The sequence below is a fragment of the Balaenoptera acutorostrata genome, chromosome 7 (genome assembly GCF_949987535.1).
Source record: "Balaenoptera acutorostrata chromosome 7, mBalAcu1.1, whole genome shotgun sequence".
Lineage (NCBI taxonomy): Eukaryota > Metazoa > Chordata > Mammalia > Artiodactyla > Balaenopteridae > Balaenoptera > Balaenoptera acutorostrata.
The window spans coordinates 57,810,479-57,825,914 of NC_080070.1; the positions used below are offsets into that span (position 1 = coordinate 57,810,479).

The 15,436-nt window shown below is 37.7% G+C and overlaps 1 protein-coding gene across 5 annotated transcripts in view; it reads right to left on the bottom strand.

The window, feature by feature from the left end:
* Positions 1–1,658: 1,658 nt before the first annotated feature.
* Positions 1,659–15,436, bottom strand: part of PEX1 (peroxisomal biogenesis factor 1) — a 75,783-nt gene continuing 62,005 nt past the window's right edge. For all 5 annotated transcript variants that reach the window (XM_057549673.1, XM_057549672.1, XM_057549671.1 and 2 more), the window contains one exon: positions 1,659–2,170. In XM_057549673.1, coding sequence (XP_057405656.1) covers positions 2,086–2,170 — 85 coding nt within the window. In that variant the 3' untranslated portion in view covers positions 1,659–2,085. The remainder of the gene's footprint in view (positions 2,171–15,436) is intronic.

The following is a 15,436-nucleotide window of genomic DNA, read 5'->3' on the forward strand; positions in this document are numbered from 1 at the left end:
GAGTAGGGAATCATCCCAGGGAGCAGATTTTCTGAACAACTTGTCTCTTCCATTTTGCCAGGAGGTAGAGATGTTTGATATAGAAATCCATGCTGATTCATAGACAGTGGCTAGTATCTTAACTAAATGATCAGATTTGGAAACAGCATGATTGGAGAAGGGGCCATGAGGAGGTCTGGGAGAGAGGTATGGCCAGAGTTCTTGAAATGCATTCAGAGAGTGAGAATGTTTGTGTCCTGTGTGAATGCTCAGCTAAAATTCCTCAGTGCTTTGAATAATGAGGTGCTCTAGGTGACCTCTCTATGGACATCAATCAGCCTTTGTTTCCAGCTACCCAGTACTTGTTTACTGTATTCATGAACAAAGTGGCCATGGTGGCTAGGATGGGGGTCTATGTGTGCTCTACAGTGTGGCTTTCCCCTCACTGCAGCTGACCTGACCATCCACCTATCCTGACAGCCTACTAGTCTGCAGCAATGACCACCTGGGTACACACCAGGGGACGCCAGCCTGTGCCTGGTAGAAGGTTGATTACATTTGTCCCTCTCCTAAAAGAGATGAGGCAGCAATTTGTCCTCCCTGAAGGTGACACATTCTGGAATTGGACTTGCTTTGTCCTCCAAAATTCTGCCACCACCATCTTTCAGGGACTCACTAGATGGCTTTCACTGTTATGCTATCCCTTACGACACTTGCTTCTGATCAAGAAACTCACTTTATAGTGAATTACCTGGACTTAATGTAAATACCCCTCACCCTGAAACAGCTGGCCTTTTGGCGAGATAACTCTGTGAGGGTGGAGTCCTATTCTGCAAGATGTAGTACATATAGTATGTACTGTGAACCAGTGACCATGGCTTTAATAGAAGGATCTGGGAACCAAAGTGCAAGGGAGAATGGCACTTCTCAGTTAATACCTAGTGACTCAAACATCTTTGCTTGCATTCCTTGTGATTCTGAGCTTTGCTGGTTTAGAGGGAAGCAAAGGAGGACTGCTTCTATGAGGGGAACATAGTGATGATTCCAGTGGTTTGAAAGGGGAGGATTACAATATTGGCTGAGTGAATACAGAGTTGGTGCTATACAGTGGGGGATGGGAGAAGTATGACGGGAACCTTGTAATATTGAGTGTTCATGGTAAATTTAATGGAAGACATCTGCAATCTTAGGCCACTAAAGGCGCAGATGGAAATGAAGGTTTAGACCATCCCACTGAGTAAAGGCCTCTAATCCACTAGGGTGAGGGCTGAAGTCAGAGGAACATGGAATAAGTAATGGAAGAGAGAAATGAAACATATCAGCCATGGCCTCATGATTAATTGCAGAAAGGGCAATGGTTACAGCCTGTACATTTTTCTTTGCTCTTATGCATTTATTTGCATATTCTACTTAGCTTTCTCCTTTCCCTTTACCACATTACTATATATAGTTTGTGTTGATAGTGACTGACTTTACAATTTAGTTCACAGATCAGAGCACATCCAGATAACGTCGTCATGGAGCTGGGGGAGGAATGGACATCATTCAAGCTCCCGGCCTTGCATCTGGATGTAGTATATTAGGGGGATGTCATCTCACTGCTGATTGAAGGACCAACTAAATTTATTTAAATTGTGTGTAAATTCCACATTTTCAGATAATCAGAACAGATAATTGGATCAGTAGATAATTGGATATTTTATTTCCAAAACAGTCAAGAAGGTGCTAAGCATAAAGCTTGTCAAATGCAAGAAAGATGCTGAATATGCAACTGTCAGTGAATTCTAAGAAACGTATTTAATTACATTCTCTTTTCTTCTTCAAAGGAGAAAAAATCAGTTATTCCATGTGGCCAATATTACTTCATTAAGGATTTAAATATATAGGTAATAAAATACAGAATCTCTTAAGTGTCCCAATTTATTCTAAAGTATTAATATCAAGTAATCCTGATCATTACATAAACACAGGTTTACCAAATCTTTGATTTTATAGATTAACAAATTAAGTTAAATTAAAAAGAAATGTACAGACACCATTTTCACTGTTACAACACAGGGACAAACTACCACACACATAAACACACAAAAAAATCAGAAGTATATTTTATGCCAGAGTTACTTTCTGTCCAGGTCGAAACACTGTTCCACTTTGATTTTTTCTCTTCTTTGGATTTTGAAAGCTTTCATACCTTAAAAAAAAAAAAAAAATGTGCGGTAACATTTAATACATGTAAATGCTAAACTTATAAAACAAAAAACAATGGTTTGTTTCCAAACAGAATTTTTTAAGAAACAAAAGAGAAATAGCTGGAAAAAAATATTTGCAAGAAATTAAAGGAAGTTCTTACACGTAAAATTTTTAAAGTTGAACACTCTAATAGAAAAAGAGAACAAAGGGGATGAATAGACAAGTTAGAAAAGATAAAATACAAATGGCAATGATTAATATATAAAACATAACCTCTGTATTTTAATCGAAGAAATGTAAAATTTTAAGATATAACTTTTGTCCAATTAAATTGGCCAAGTTTAGAGAAATACTACAATATTTAACAGTAGGGTGTGGTAAAGCTGGTACTACTATAATTATATTGCTGTTGCAAAATACATTGGTATTTATGGAAGACAATTTGGCAATAGATTTCAAAAGCATTAAAAAATGTAAGTACACTGTGGTGCAACAATTCTACCTCTATCCCAGTGAAATAAGTAAGGATATGTGCAAACATTCAGGTATAAGAATGTTCATTATCACATTGCCTATAGTGAAAACGTGGATGCAACTTAAATGTCCAAAAATTGGATGTTATGGTATACCTATATTATAAAATGACATTAAAAACAAAGTAGTAATGTATTTAAAATGTGGAAGAATATTAAAGATGTATGTACGGATGAAAGGGGGACTGCTCTACGCAATATGTGCAGAGTGTCTTATTTTAGTAAGAGAAAACATATAAGCATACAAATAAATATGCTTTGGGAGGTAGTGGGGTTAAGGGAAATTTCTGGGTTTTTTTCCCTTCTCTGTTTTCTGGTTTTTCTGCAATGAGTACATATTATGTTGAAGTGGGGGGGGGGCAGAATATGCCACCCGCAAAATGAACCACTTTGGCATGTGGATTATTTTGAGCTGAAAGGAATGAAGACCTTTCAAGCAGACTCAGGAAAAGCCTTTTACCTCTCCCTTAACTGCCTAAAAGAATTTCGCTAGGGGGCCTGCAACAGAAAGAGAGCTATTACCAAAGAGAACTTTTTTTTTTTTAATCTGCGTGGCAAACATCTGCTCTTCTCATCTGCTGTGAATTGCCTTCTTCCCCTCTGAAGCCCCAGGCCCCTATCCCTTTCCTTAGCTCAGGACAGTATACAAGCCTCAACTGGAGACTGCCTTTAAGTCTCATTCTTATGGGGTTCCTGTATGTACGAAATTAGTTTTTTACCTGGTAACATCTTATGTCAATTAATTATTAGATTAGCCAAAGAACCTAGAAGGGAGGAAGGGAAAATTTTTCTATCCCTACAATTTGGTACGCATGGGGGGCTCCACTGGCTGGACACCACTTGCTCTGGGGCTGCAGGTGGGAGATCCTGGGACCTCTGACAAGAGCTGGCAGACGGTAAGAATCCTTCAGGTCAACCTCCTGGAAGTGGTGAGAGTCCATTTCTAAATTTAGATTAGCAGGAGAAAAATACTTGTGTAAACTAGTTCCTTAGGTATAGTGACTCTGGAAAACATCTGTTCTGAGTACTTTTGTTTTCTATTGAACCAATTCCTCCATGGTTACTGTTTTCTTTTGTCTCTAGCTTTTGTGTCACTTTTCATAAGGAGGAAAACCATAGCGTAGAAATGCAGGCATCGGTCCTTTGAGCCTGTTGTTCAGGCCAGCCTCACAGACTGGTGAGTTCACAGTTCTAATGGACCTGCATCTGTTTAGACAAACTTTGCTGTGGGTCCCCTATATTTAAAAAACGGGTGAGGTTCCCCCTCGTCTTGTTCTGTCTTGAGAGCTTGGCTTCATGACCAGTGAAAATATTCTCTCTGGCTTAACCAGAGAGAAGCCAGCCAGAAGATGCAAGTATCAGCTTGTAACTGGTGGGCAGCCAAATAGACTCAGGATCTGAGACACGAAGTGACAAGCAGCATTCTTTTTTTTTTTTTTTTTAATATATAGATCTTTATTGGAGTATAATTGCTTCACAATACTGTGTTAGTTTTTCTATTGTGTAACAAAGTGAATCAGCCATATGCATACATATGTCCCCATATCCTCTCCCTCTTGCGTCTCCCTCCCACCCTCCCTATCCCACCCCTCTAGGTCATTGCAAAGCACCGAGCTGATCTCCCTGTGCTATGAGGCTGCTTCCCACTAGCTATCTATTTTACATTCGATAGTGTATATATGTCCATGCCACTCTCTCACTTCTTCCCAGCTTTCCCCTCCACTCCCCGTGCCCTCAAGTCCATTCTCTATGTCTCCGTCTTTATTCCTGCCCTGCCACTAGGTTCATCAGTACGATTTCTTTTTTTTTAGATTCCATATATACGCACTGGCATACAGTATTTTCCTCTTTCTGACTTACTTCACTCTGTATGACAGTCTCTAGGTCCATCCACCCCATTACAAATACCTCCATTTCGTTTCTTTTTATGGCTGAGTAATAGTCCATTGTATATATGTGCCACATCTTCTTTATCCATTCATCTGTCGATGGACATTTAGGTTGCTTCCATGTTCTGGCTATTGTAAATAGTGCAACAAACGCATTCTTTTTGTCCAACTGTGCCAGTTCTTCGGAAGTTTGTCTTAAGGTGTCCCAGCCCATAAGGGGCCTTTGTTGTCTCAACCTTCATTGTCTTGTTAGTGCTGGAAAAGTCCCATTCCAGTAACGCCTGCCCAGTATCAGAGATGAGCAGGTCTGCGACTAGAGGCATCACCCATTCTGGTGGGAATTCCGTTTTCACTATACCATTCTTACTAACTGTGACAATGAAGGTTTTTGCTTTCTTTGGCTAATTCTGGGAGTAAACTTTGTGGATCTTGTGAAAGCTACATCTTTTGCACTCTTTTGGGACACTTCTTGTGTTCATGGTTAAGCCATAAAAAGGCTTATGGGTTTGAGTCACCTTTAAGATTAATATAAGACCATATTTGTCAGTGGCCAGAGAATGGATCCTTTGAACTCGAAAAACTTCTATTTTTGAGAAAAAAAGTGAGCAAGCTCCCATGCTAAACAACTGTATTTCCATCAACAACTGTCTTTCCATCAACCGATGGAAAGACAAAATTAAAAAGAGGACACACAGGAGTACAACAGCCAGCCTTGGGGACTCCCTTAACAGAAAGAACAGAAATTAGACTCAAAAGAAAAAGTCCACATTCCATGTAAATCCCCCTTCTCAAAATCTGGCCCTGTCTACCTGTTTTAACTTCCCTTTCCTTACAAGATTTACAGAGAGCGCTCTGGCCTGACTTCCAGGCAAGGGGTATACAGCTTACTTGTGTAGATGCTAAAAGCCAGGAAGTGAATTTAGAAGAATCACCCAGGATGGGTGGTAAGGCTAGCACTGCTGTCCTTTGCAACTCCTCTGACTTTCCAGGGCCCTGTAAGCAGGCTCTGCCACCTTCGGGCCTCGCTATGCAGCATCCTTTGTGTATGTAGCCTGGACCGCCACTGCAAAGAATTCATGTCGCGTGGATAGCAGCAGATCCAATAAATCATAAAGCCCTTTTACCCGCACTTTCAGAACATACTACCGAATTTAAAGAGGAGTTAGAAAGATCAGTGGTTATCTATAACCCCGCTCACAGGGACCTTGACTGGCTGCTAAGGGGTATTCTGCCCACCTGTGATTACAGTGCAGCCATCAGACAAGCCAGATGGCACCTGGGGAAAACCCCCCAGAATTTCTTTCAGGTTCTCCTACAAATAATCAGGAAGTGGATCAGCTCAAGGGCAATGTTCAGGGGCTGACAGAAGAAATAGTAGAGGCTTTTCCCCCTAAGGTGAATTGATCCAAGGTTGAATTATACATGCAGAAACAAGGAAAGCATCTGAAGTCCTTTGAATGCTTTATCCAAAAATTTTAAAGGCATACTGCATTAAACCCTGAAGCTTCAGAACATAGGAATCTTTTCTTTAAAAAATTATATTGAAGTATAGTGGATTTACAATGTTGTATTAATTTCTTCTGTACAGCAAAGTGACTCAGTTATATATATTCGTTTTCATATTCTTTTCTATTACTGTTTGTCACAGAATATTGAATATAGTTCCCTGTGCTATATAGTAGGACCTTGTTTATCCATCCTATATAAAATAGTTTGCCTCTGCTAATCCCAAACTCCCATCCCTTCTCTCCTCTACCCCGCCTTCCTCTTGGCAACGACAGTTCTGTTCTCTATTATCTGTGAGTCTGTTTTTGTTTTGTAGATATGTTTATGTTGATTTGTATCCTATTTTAGATGCCACACATAAGTGCTATCATATGGTATTTGTGTTTCTCTTTCTGACTTTGCTTAGTATGATAATTTCTAGGTCCATCCATGTTGCTGCAAATGGCATTATTTCATTCTTTTTTATGGCTAAGTAATATTCCATTGTATTTATATACCACAACTTCTTTATCCATTCAACTATCAATGAACATTTAGGTTGTTTCCATGTCTTGGCTATTGTAAATAGTGCTACTGTGAACATAGGGGTGCATGTAGCTTTTCAAATTATAGTTTTGTCTGGGTATATGCCCAGGAGTGGGATTGCTGGATATGGCAACTCTATTTTTAGTTTTCTGAGGAACCTCCATATTGTTTTCCATAGTGGCTGCACCTATTTAAATTCCCAGCAACAGTGTAAGAGGGTTCCCTTTTCTCCACACCCTCTCCAGCATTTGCTATTTGTAGACTTTTTAATGATGGCCATTCTGACTGGTGTGAGGTGGTACCTCATTGTAGTTTTGTAATTAGTGACATTGAGCATCTTTTCATGTGCCTATTGGCCATCTGTATATCTTCTTCGCAGTAATGTCTATTTAGGTCTTCTGCCCATTTTTCGACTGGGTTGTTTTTTTTGTTATTGAGTTCTATGAGCTATTTGTATATTTTGGATACTAACCCCTTGTCTGTCACATTGTTTGCAAATATTTTCTCCCATTCCATAGGTTGTGTTTTTGTTTTGTTTATGGTTTCCTTTGCTGTGCAAAAGCTTGTAAGTTTGATTAGGTCCCATTTGTTTATTTTTGTTTTTATTTCTATTGCCTTGGGAGACTGACCTAAGAAAATATTGTTGCAATTTATGTAGTAATATTTTATGTCAGAGAATGCTTTCCTGTGCTCTCTTCTACGAGTTTTATGGTGTCATGTCTGATGTTTAAGTCTTTAAGCCATTTCGAGTTTATTTTTGTGCATGGTGTGAGGGAGTGTTCTAACTTCATTGATTTACATGCAGCTGTCCAACTTTCCCAGCACCATTTGCTGAAGACACTGTCTTTTTCCTGTTTTATAGTCTTGCCTCCTTTGTTGAAGATTAATTGACCATAGGCGTGTGGGTTTTTTCTGAGCTTTCTATTCTGTTCCATTGATCCATATGTCTGTTTTTGTGGCAGTATCACACTGTGGAAGTATCACGTTACTGTAGCTTTGTAGTATTGTCTGAAGTCTGGAAGGGTTATGCATCCTGCCTTGTTCTTTTTCCTCAGGATTGCTTTGGCAATTTTATGGTTCCATATAAATTTTAGGATTATTTGTTCTAGTTCTGTGACAAATGTCATGGGTAATTTGATAGGGATCACATTAAATCTGTAGATTGCTTTGGGTAGTGTTGCCATTTTAACAATCTTAATTTTTCCAATCCAAGAGAGTGGGATATCTTTCCATTTCTTTGAATCCTCTTTAATTTCCTTTATTAATGTTTTGTAGTTCTCAGTATATAAGTCTTTCATCTCCTTGGTCAGGATTATTCCTAAGTATTTTATTTTACTTTTTGATGTGATTTTAAAAGGGATTGTTTATTTACATCCCCTTTCTGATATTTCATTGTTAGTGTAAAGAAATGCAACCAATTTCTGTATGTTAATCTTGTATCCTGCTACTTTGCTGAATTTGTTTATCAGTTCTAGTAGTTTTTGTGTGGAGTCTTTAGGGTTTTCTATATATAGTATCATGTAATCTGCATATAAATGACAATTTTACTGCTTCCCTAGCAATTTGAATACCTTTTATTTTTCTTGTTTGATTGCTGTGGCCAGGACTTCCAGTACTATGTTGAAGAGAAGTGGTGAGAGTGGGCCATAAGACATTCCAGATTTTAGCAGGAAGGCTTTCAGCTTTTCACTGTTGAGTATAATATTGGCTTTGGGTTTGTCATAAGTAGCTTTTATTATGTTGAGATATGTTCCCTCTATACCCACTTTCTTATGGGTTTTTATCATGAATGGACATTAAATTTTATCAAATGTTATCAGATTTTTTCTTCATCTATTGAGATAATCATGTTTTTGTCCTTTTGTTGATGTGGTGTATCACAATGATTGATTTGCATATGTTGAACCATCCTTGTGACCCTGGGATGAATCCAAATTGGTCGTGGTGTATGACCTTTTTTATGTGTTGTTCGATTCGGTTTGCTAATGTTTTGTTGAGAATTTTTGTGTCTATATTCATCAAACATATGGGCCTGTAATTTTCTTTTTTGGTTATGTCTTTGTCTGGTTTTGGTATCAGGGTGATGGTGGTTTCATAGAATGTCTTTGGGAGTGTTCCTTCCTCTTACATCTTTTGGAAGAGTTTGAGAAGGATCGGTATAAGTTCTTTGCGTGTTTGGTACAATTCCCCAGTGAAGCCATCTGGTCCTGGACTCTTGTTTGTAGGGAGGTTTTTTTTTTATTATTACAGATTCTATTTCATTTCTAGTGATTGGTCTGATCAGTTATCTATTTCTTCTTGATTCAGTTTTGGTGTGCTGTATGTTTCTAAAAATTTGTCCATTTCTTACAGGTTGTCATATTTGTTGGCATATAATTGTTCATAGTATTCTCTTATGTTTTTTTTTATATTTCTGTGGTATCAGCTGTGATTTCTTCTCTTTCATTTCTTATTTTATTTGGGTCTTCTCTCTTCTTGGTGAGCCTGGCCAGAGGTTTGTCAATTTTGTTTACGCTTTCAAAGAACCAGCTCTTGGTTTTATTGATTTTTTTTCTATTTTTTTTTTAAATCTCCATCTTATTTATTTCCTCTCTTATCTTTATTATCTCCTTCCTTCTGCTGACTTTAGGTTTTGTCTGTTCTTTTTCTAATTATTTTAGGTGGTGGGTTAAGTTGTTTATGTGAGATTTTTGTTTCTTAAAGAAGCCTGTATCTCTAAGAACTTCCCTCTAAGAACTGCTTTTGCTGCATCCCACTGATTTTGTATGGTTGTGTTTTCATTGTCATTTGCCTCAAAGTATTTAATTTCTTCTTTGATTTCATTGTTGACCCACTAGTTTTTAGTAGCATAGTGTTTATTCTGCATGTAATATTTTTTCTCGTTTCTTTTTCTGTGGTTGACTTCTAGTTTCATGCCATTATGATCAGGAAAGACGCTTGAAGTAATGTCTATATTCTTAAATTTGAGACTTGTTTTGTGCCCCAGTATGTGGTCAACCCTAGAGAATATTCTGTGTGCATTTGAAAAGAATGTGTATTTTGGGGGTTTTTTTGGATGTTATGTCCTGAAGATATCAACTAAGTCTAAATGTTCTATTATATCATTTAGGATCTCTGTTCCTTTATTGATTTTTTGTCTCGAGGATCTGTCCACTGATGTGAGTGGGGTGCTAAACCCTCCTACTATTACTATGTTCCTGTCAGTTTCTCCCTTTATATCTGTTAGTGTTTGTTTTATGTATTTGGGTGCTCCTATATTAGGTGAATATAGGTTGACAAGCGTAATATCTTCTCCTTGTATTGATCCTTTTATCATTAGTGTCCTTCCTTATCTTTCTTTATAGCCTTGTTTTAAAGTCCATTTTGTCTGATGTGAGTACTGCGAACCCTGTTTCCTTGTCATTTCTGTTTGCACGAAATACCTTTTTACATCCCCTTACTTTCATTTTTCTTAGATTCCACATAAAAGCAATATAATATGATATTTGTCTTTCTGTCTTACTTCACTCAGTATGACAATCTCTAGGTCCATCCATGTTGTTGCAAATGCCATTATTTCATTCTTTTTTATGGCTGAGTAATATTCCATTGTATATATGTACCACATCTTCTTTATCCATTCATCCATCTGTCGATGGACATTTAGGTTGTTTCCATGTCTTGGCTGTTGTAAATAGTGCTGCAATGGACATTGGGGTGCAGGTACTCTTTCAGACAATGTTTTTCTCCAGATATATGCCCAGTAGTGGGATTGCTGGGTTGTATGGTAGTTCTATTTTTAGTTTTTTAAGGAACCTCCATACTGTTCTCCATAGTGGCTGTATCAACTTACATTCCCACCAACAGTGCAAGAGGGTTCCCTTTTCTCCACACCCTCTCCAGCATTTATTGTTTGTAGATTTGCTGATGATAGCCATTTTGACTGGTGTGAGGTGATACCTCATGGTAGTTTTGATTTGCATTTCTGTAATAATTAGCGATGTTGAACATCTTTTCATGTGCCTCTTGGCCATCTCTTTGTCTTCACTAGAGAAATGTCTATTTAGGTCTTCTGCCCATTTTTTGATTGGGTTGTTTGTTTTGATGATATTAAGCCATATGAGCTGTTAGTAAATTTTGGAGACTAATCCCTTGTTGGTCCCATTCTGTGTGTTGTCTTTTTGTTTTGCTTATGGTTTCCTTTGCTGTGCAAAAGCTTTTGAGTTTAATTAGGTCCCACTTGTTTATTTTTGTTTTTATTTTCATTACTCTGGGAGATAGATTGAAAAAGATATTGCAGTGATTTATGTCAGAGAGTATTCTATGTTTTCCTCTAAGAGATTTATAGTGTCTTGTCTTACATTTAGGTCTTTAATCCATTTTGAGTTTACTTTTGTGTATGGTGTTAGGGAGTGCTCTAATTTCATTCTTTTACATGTAGCTGTCCAGTTTTCCCAGCACCATTTATTGAAGAGGCTGTCTTTCCTCCATTGTATAGTCTTGCCCCCTTTATCGTAGATTAATTGACCATAGGTGCATGGGTTTATTTCTGGACTTTCTATCCTGTTCTATTGATCTATATGTCTGTTTTAGTGCCAGTACCAAACTGTTTTGATGACTGTAGCTTTGTAGCAGAGTCTGAAGTCAGGGAGCCTGATTCCTCCAGCTCCATTTTTCTTAAGATTGCTTTGGTTATTCGGGGTCTTTTGTATCTCTGTACAAATTTTAAGACTTTTTGTTCTAGTTCTGTGAAAAATGGCATTGGTAGTTTGATAGGGATTGCATTGAATCTGTAGATTGCCTTGGGTAGAACGGTCATTTTGACAATATTGATTCTTCCAATCCAAGAACATGGTATATCTTTCCATCTGTTTGTTTCATCTTTGATTTCTTTCATCATTGTCTTATAGTTTTCAGAGTACAGGTCATTTGTCTCCTTAGGTAGTTTTATTTCTAGGTATTCTTTTTGATGCGATGGTAAATGGGATTGTTTAACAACAAAAGATCAGAAAAAGAAATTCAATAGAGTATAGAAATGCAATATAGGGACTTCCCTGGTGGTGCAGTGGTTAAGAATCCGCCTGCCAATGCAGGGGACACGGGTTCAATCCTTGGTCCAGGAAATCCCACATGCCATGGAGCAATGAAGCCCATGCACCACAACTACTGAGCCTGTGTGCTAGAGCCCGCGTGCCACAATTACTGAAGCCCATGCACCTAGAGCCTGTGCTCCGCAACAAGAGAAGCCACTGCAATAAGCCCAAACACCGCAACAAAGAGTAGCCCCTACTCGCCACAATTAGAGAAAGCCAGCACACAGCAACAAGGACCCAACACAGCAATAAATAAATAAATAAGTAAATTATTTATTTATTTTAAAAAAAGATAATATTAAAAAAATAAAAGAATCTGTCTTACAATGCAGGGGACACTGGTTTGATTCCTGGTTGGGGAACTAAGATCCCACATGCCACAGGGCAACTAACCCATGTGCCACAACTTGAGAGCTCATATGCCGCAACTACAGAGCTTGTGTGCCATAACTAAAGCCCACGCACCACAACTAGAGAGAAGACTGTGCACTGCAATGAAAGATCCCGTGTGCCACAGCTAAGACCTGACACAGCCAAATAAATAAATAAATAAATATTTTTAAAAAAAGAAACAACTGTAGTCACCCTTCTATTTAAAATGTAAAAAAAGGAAATGCAACAGATTTCTGTGTATTAATTTTGTAACCTGCAAATTTACCAAATTCACTGATGGGCTCTAGTAGCTTTCTGGTAGTGCCTTTAGGATTTTCTATGTATAGTATCATGTCATTAACAAACAGTGACATTTTTACTTGTTCTTTTCCAATTTGGATTCCTTTTATTTCTTTTTCTTCTCTGATTGCTGTATATAGGACTTCCAAAACTATGTTGAATAGAAGTAGTGAGAGTGGACATCCTTGTCTTGTTCCTGGCCTTAGAGGAAATGCTTTCAGCTTTTCATTGTTGAGTATGATGTTTTGCTGTGGGTTTGTCATATATGGCCTTTACTGTGTTAAGGTACGTTCCCTCTGTGCCCACTTTCTGGAGAGTTTTTTAACATAAATGGGTGCTGAATTTTGTCAAAAGCTTTTTCTGCATCTATTGAGATGATCACATGGTTTTTACCTTTCAATTTGTTCATGTGGTGTATTACAGTGATTGATTTGCGGATATTGAAAAATCCTTGCACCCCTGGGATAAATCCCATTTGCTCATGGTGTATGATCCTTTTAATGTATTGTTGGACTTGCTTGCTAGTATTTTGTTGACGAATTTTGTGTCTATGTTCATCAGCCATACTGGTCTGTAAATTTTTTTGTGGTCTCTTTGTCTGGTTTTGGTATCAGGGTGATGGTGGCCTCATAGAATGAGTTTGAGAGTTTTCCTTCCTTTGCAATCTTTTGAAACAGTTTCAGAAGGATAGGTGTTAACTTCTCTCTAAATGTTTGATAGAATTCGCCTGTGAAGCCATCTGGTCCTGGACTTTCGCTTGTTCGGAGTTTTTTAATCACAGTTTCAATTTCATGACTTGTGATTGGTCTGTTTATATTTTCCATTTCTTCCTGTTTCAGTCTTGGGAGATTGTACCTTTCTAAGAACTTGTCCATTTCTTCCAGTTTGTCCATTTTATTGGCATACAGTTCCTTGTAGTAGTCTCTCATGATCCTTTGTATTTCTGTGTCTCCTTTTACATTTCTAATTTTATTGATTTGAGTCCTCTTCTTTTTTTCTTGATGAGTCTGGCTAAAAGGTTTATCAATTTTGTTTATCTTTTCAAAGAACCAGCTTTTAGTTTCATTGATCTTTGCTATTGTTTTCTTTCTTTCTATTTCATTTATTTCTGCTCTGATCTTTTATGATTTCTTTCCTTCTACTAACTTCAGGTTTTGTTCTTCTTTTTCTAGTTGCTTTAGGTGTAAGGTTAGGTTGTTTATTTGAGATTTTTTTTGTTTCCTGAGGTAAGACTGTATTGCTATAAACTTCTGTCTTAGAACTGCCTTTGCTGCATCCCATAGGTTTTGGGTCATTGTGCTTTCGTCTCTAGGTATTTTTTGATTTCCTCTTTGATTTCTTCAGTGATCCATTGGTTGTTCGTAGCATATTGTTTAGCCTCCACATGTTTGTTTTTTAGTTATTTTCTTGTAATTGACTTCTAATCTCATAGTGTTGTGGTCCGAAAAGATGCTTGATATGATTTCAACTTTCTTAAATTTACCGAGGCTCATTTTGTGGCCCAGCATGTGGTCAATCCTGGAGAATGTTCCACATGCACATGACAAAAATGTGTATTCTGCTACTACTGGATGGAATGGTCAATAAATATCAATTAAGTTCATCTGGTCTCATGTGTCATTTAAGGCCCGTGTTTCCTTACTGATTTTGTGTCTGGATGATCTGTCCATTGATGAAAGTGGGTTGTTAAAGTTCCCCACTATTACTGTGTTACTGTTAATTTCTCTCTTTATGGCTTTTAGTATTTGCCTTATATATTGAGGTGCTCCTACACTGGCTGCATATATATTTACAATTGTTATATCTTTTTGGATTGATCCCTTGATCATTATGTCCTTCTTTGTCTCTTGTAACAGTCTTTATTTCATAGTTTATTTTGTTTGATATTAGTATTGCTACTCCAGCTTTCTTTTGATTTCCATTTGCATGGAATACCTTTTTCCATTCCCTCACTTTCAATCTGTTATGTGTCCCTAGGGCTGAAGTGGGTCTCTTGTAGACAGCATATATATGGGTCTTGTTTTTGTATCCATTCAGTCAGTCTTTTGGTTCAAGCATTTAATCCATTTACATTTAAGGCAATTAATTAAAGATATGTATGTTCCTATTGCCATTGTCTTGTTTTGGATTTGTTTTTATATCTTTTTTCTTCCCTTCCTCTTTTGTTCTCTTGTGGTTTGATAACCATCTTTAGTGTTGTGTTTGGGTTGCTTTCTTTTTTGTGTGTGTATCTATTGTAGTTTTTGGGTTTGCTGTTCCCATGAGGTTTTGATATAGCAATATATATATGTACAAGGTTGTTTTACGTTGCTGGTCTCTTTCACGCCTAGAGAAGTTTTCTCTGTCAAATCTGAATGAGAGCCTAGCTGGGTAGAATGTTCTTGGTTGCAGGTTCTTCCCTTTCTTCACTTTAAATATATTGTGTCACCCCCTTCTGGCCTGCAGTTTCTGCTGAGAAATCAGCTGATAACCTTACGGGAGTTCCCTTGTATGCCATCGGTCATTTTTCCCTTGTTGCTTTTAATAGTTTTTCTTTGTCTTTAATTTTTGTCAATTTGATTACTAAGTGTCTTGGCATGTTCCTCCTTAGGTTTATACTGCCTGGGACTCTCTGCGCTTCCTGGACTTGGATAACTGTTTCCTTTCCCATGTTAGGGAAGTTTTCAGCTATTGTCTCTCCAAATATTTTCTCAGGTCCTTTCTCTCTCTCTTCTCCTTCTGGGACCCCTATAATGCTAATGTTGGTGCCTTTAATGTTGTCCCAGAGGTCTCTTTGGCTGTCTTCATTTCTTTTCATTCTTTTTTCTTTATTCTGCTCTGTGGCAGTGATTTCCACCATTCTGTCTTCCAGGTAACTTAACCATTCTTCTGCCTCATTTATTCTGCTATTGATTCCATCTAGTGTATTTTTCATTTATTATATTGTTCATCTTTGTTTGTTCTTTAGTTGTTCTAGGTCTTCGTTAAACATTTCTTGTACCTTCTCGATCCTTGCCTCCATTCTTTTTCCGAGATCTTGGATTATCTTCACATTATTCTGAATTCCTTTTCCTGTAGGTTGGCTATCTTC